At 39.0% G+C, this 3952-nt stretch overlaps 1 protein-coding gene across 1 annotated transcript in view; it reads right to left on the bottom strand.

Annotated features, from left to right (window-relative positions):
* The window catches only part of LOC106871965 (protein Wnt-16), a 254870-nt gene that overhangs the window by 93295 nt on the left and 157623 nt on the right, over positions 1–3952 (bottom strand). The window contains exon 3 of the mRNA XM_052973214.1: positions 739–1013. Coding sequence (XP_052829174.1) covers positions 739–1013 — 275 coding nt within the window. The remainder of the gene's footprint in view (positions 1–738; positions 1014–3952) is intronic.

The following is a 3952-nucleotide window of genomic DNA, read 5'->3' as shown; positions in this document are numbered from 1 at the left end:
TATATATGCATATATACGACGAGCTTCTTTCAGTTTCCGTGTACCAAATCCACTCACAAGGCTTTGGTCGGCCCGAGGCTATAGTAGAAGACACTTGCCCAAGGTGCCACGCAGTGGGACTGAACCCGGAACCATGTGGTTGGTAAGCAAGCTACTTACCACACAGTCACTCCTGCGCCACTCCTGATAGAAAAACTGACAGACAAACATATAGACATGTCTACATGCATGTATAAACATGAATGTAATTATACAATATACATTTACGCACAAATAGAATCAAATGCCTACTAGCACACATTTCTCAAGTCCTAGTCCGCAGATTACCTGTCTGGAATGATGCCACTGATCATTGTTAGATATTGCCATTTCCCATAATTTATATGCATGCATATATAAACACATATAAATATATACACAAATATATGTATAGATATATGTAAATATCTATTTATGTGTATTTACCTCTTTATCTATAATATATATACTTTTTTCTTTTATTCTCTCCTTCTCTGTCATTGTGATCGCGAAAGCGCACACAAAACACAGACACACACACATCGATTTATATACCTATCTTTCGTCTTTCTCTGTCTTTCGGAATCTGATACCCAATACTCTTACAAACTGAAATAAAGAACTGGTGAGATCAAGAGTAAGCAAATCCTTAAAAGAGTGTGACCGAATCGAGCAAGATCAACATTTACGAACATGCAAACTCTTGATTGCTTTACTTACCCTTCTGCCGACTTCATTATTGTGAATATTCATGAGGTTACGTGTGTCACGTTTGGAATTTGCATCGGGCGCGTCCACAAACATCTTACAGAACCAGGTGCCGTAATGAATATTGTCGCTGCATCCTCCCCATTCCCAGCCCTCACCATCCTTTTCGCCATATCGGTTCATGTCACAACTACAGTCAGTTAAATTGCCAGCACTACAGGACTGGGTTACGGCGTGTACAACGCCAGCGCTCAAAATAGCATAAATGAAAGCTGTTTCTTTGCTTCCTGAAAGGAAAATCAAAAATAGCATAATGATAAAGACAAAGCAAGAAGTTCGGTTTCGGACTAGTCGTCACAACAACAACAATTAAAATAAACTTAATAAGTTTAATGCATACAAAAATAACGCGTTAAGTTCATTGAGGTACAAGTTACGAAAAATGCTCGTTTAAAAGGAAAGTTTATTTGTCAAACGTTAGTGGCATTACTATGATAATAATTTCTCCATCACGGTCGAGATCTTGCTAGAGAAAATTTCTTCTGCTGTAAAACTTTTAACAATTTTGTGGTAATATTTATTCAAAAATGTGTTCACAACCCAGTTAAGAAGTTTAATTTCTTGACCCCAAAGAACGTAACAAAAGCTGTTAATAAGTACGTGGTTATCCAAGGCAGCGCGCAGGCAAAATCATTTGCACGCCGGGCAAAATACTTGGTGGTTGTTAATCCGTCTGAGTTCAAATTGTACTGCAGTCCATTTTGCATTTCATCCTTTCGGGATCGATAAAATAATAAATTTTGTCTTTCATCCTTTCGGGATCAATATAATCGACTTACCCCACTGCCGAAATTGCTGGCCTTGTGCCCAAATTTTAAACCGATGTTTGGGTGGTTATTTACTTGAAAATGCGTGTGCCAAAATAGATGCCTTATACTAAAACTGCTACATATACTTCGAATTATTTTAAATATACTTTTGGTACAAAACCCAATAAATTCCTTGAAGTTACACCTTGTGTATAAGTATGTGCGTGCGAATACAAGTATGGGTGAGTGCGTTTGCGTGCTTTCTTTTTCCTCTCCGATCGGATTGCGATGTCTCGTAACTCTTAATGTCATAATAATTTCGTATCATACAACAAGAATAATCCAAAAATTGCCCATTTCTTTAAGATACTCCAGAAAACATGAAAACTTTAACTCTACGTCTGAATATATACTTCGACAAGCCATTTGCTTTTAAAACAAAAAAAATTCACACAGATTCACACAGTCCCGTTACTTTCATTCAACTTATGTACAAGATATTGGTATTGGTAGTTTGTTTTATGTTAAACTCAACAAAATTCTAGTTGATGCATTTTTCTTGTAATATGTGTCGCTATTAGCCGAGATTTATACACTTATAATTTTGATTTGTAAAAGGCGTAAACCACAAGTTTACCGCATTTCTAGTGAACAGAGTATCTGTAACATGATGAGGGTTTTTAGAAGAGCACCATTCTTTCATCGGTGTTTATATAATTCGTCAATATACAATGGAAGATATAAACACATACACGCACATACGCAAAACACACACACGCACAAACACATATACACACACATATAAAATACAGGATTCTGCGCAGTTTCCATTTCTAAATTCTACTCATAAGTTATTGAACAAAATAAAGTTATGGTAAAAGACTGCTACTCAAGGTGAGATCGAAACCGAAAAAGTTTTGAAGCAAACTTTTTTTACCAGATGGCTATAACTACGTTTATATGTTTAGGTATTCAAAGAAGAAACAAGAGTTCACATAAGCAATGTATATATTATGTGGAGACGATGGTATCGACTAAGCCTCTCCCCTCAAATTCCTGGACTTATACCTAACAAAGAGTGAACTACTCTGAGGAAAAGATCAACAAGGTCAGACATTTGGTAGATCGAGACGGATAAACTGTCAAACTCAACATCCCTATCGCCACCGTCCAAAGTACCATACATCGCAAAGTGATGCGCTATTGGATGACAGTGGAGAAGGGTGAAAAGAGCCACCGAGTCTCAAGTCCCAAAAGCATCAGGTTCCGTTTGGAACCTGGACATTCTTTAAATGCTTGTCTGGGATCTTGTCTTGCCGGGTGATTCTCAGGAAATTTATCGTCAATGTTCACAGTGGCACCACCCACATACGGCTTCTGTGGAGCAGGTTGGTATATAACCTGTTTCCTGAGTACTGATTATGAGGCCAAAGTCGTTGCAGGAAGTGGAAAAGCAGTTCAGGTAGTGGTAAGGAAGGACTGAGTGTCAAGTAAACGGATACATGTTATGAAAAAGAAAGAAAGATAGAAAAAAGAAGAAAGGAGGAGGGGAGAAATGAGAAAGAAAAATATAGGGCAAAAACAAGTGTGCTTCGTTGTGTGAAAGTATGCAAATGAATTGCGGTGGAGAGGGTCGGAAGGCTGAGTGCATAGGCCACGAGTAAAGATGATGAGGTGATGAATTGTGTTGCTGAACGACAGGAAAAATTTGAATGCATCTCTCTCTCTCTCTCTCTCTCTCTCTCTCTCTCTCTCTCTCTCTCTCTCTCTCTCTGTAAATATATATATATATATATATATATATGACGTGGCACACCGCCGGTCACGACGACGAAGGTTCCAGTTGATCCGATCAACGGAACAGCCTGCTCGTGGAATTAACGTGTAAGTGGCTGAGCACTCCACAGACACGTGTACTCTTAACGTAGTTCTCGAGGAGATTCAGCATGACACAGTGTGGCAAGGCTGGCCCTTTGAAATGCAGGTACAACAGAAACAGGAACAGGAAGAAAGAGTGAGAGAAAGTTGTGGCGAAAGCGTACAGCAGGGTTGGCCACCACCCCCTGCCGGAACCACGTGGAGCTTTAGTTGTTTTCGCTCAATAAAAACTCACAACGCCCGGTCTGGGAATCGAAACCGCGAGTCCGCCGCCCAAACCACTGGACCATTGCACCTTCACACACACACGCACACACACACACACACACACACACACACACACACACATAATATTATGTATGCATGTATGTATGTATGTATTTATGTATGTATGTATGTATGTATGTATGTACGTAAGTATGTATGCATGCATGTATGTATGTATGCATGTATGTATGTATGTATGTATGTATGTACGTAAGTATGTATGCATGCATGTATGTATGTATGTATGTATGTATGTATGTGCAAGCAGGGTG

The sequence above is a fragment of the Octopus bimaculoides genome, chromosome 15, assembly GCF_001194135.2.
Source record: "Octopus bimaculoides isolate UCB-OBI-ISO-001 chromosome 15, ASM119413v2, whole genome shotgun sequence".
NCBI lineage: Eukaryota > Metazoa > Mollusca > Cephalopoda > Octopoda > Octopodidae > Octopus > Octopus bimaculoides.
The sequence above is the reverse complement of the archived record's forward strand: the minus strand, read 5'-3'. Positions and strand labels throughout refer to the sequence as shown.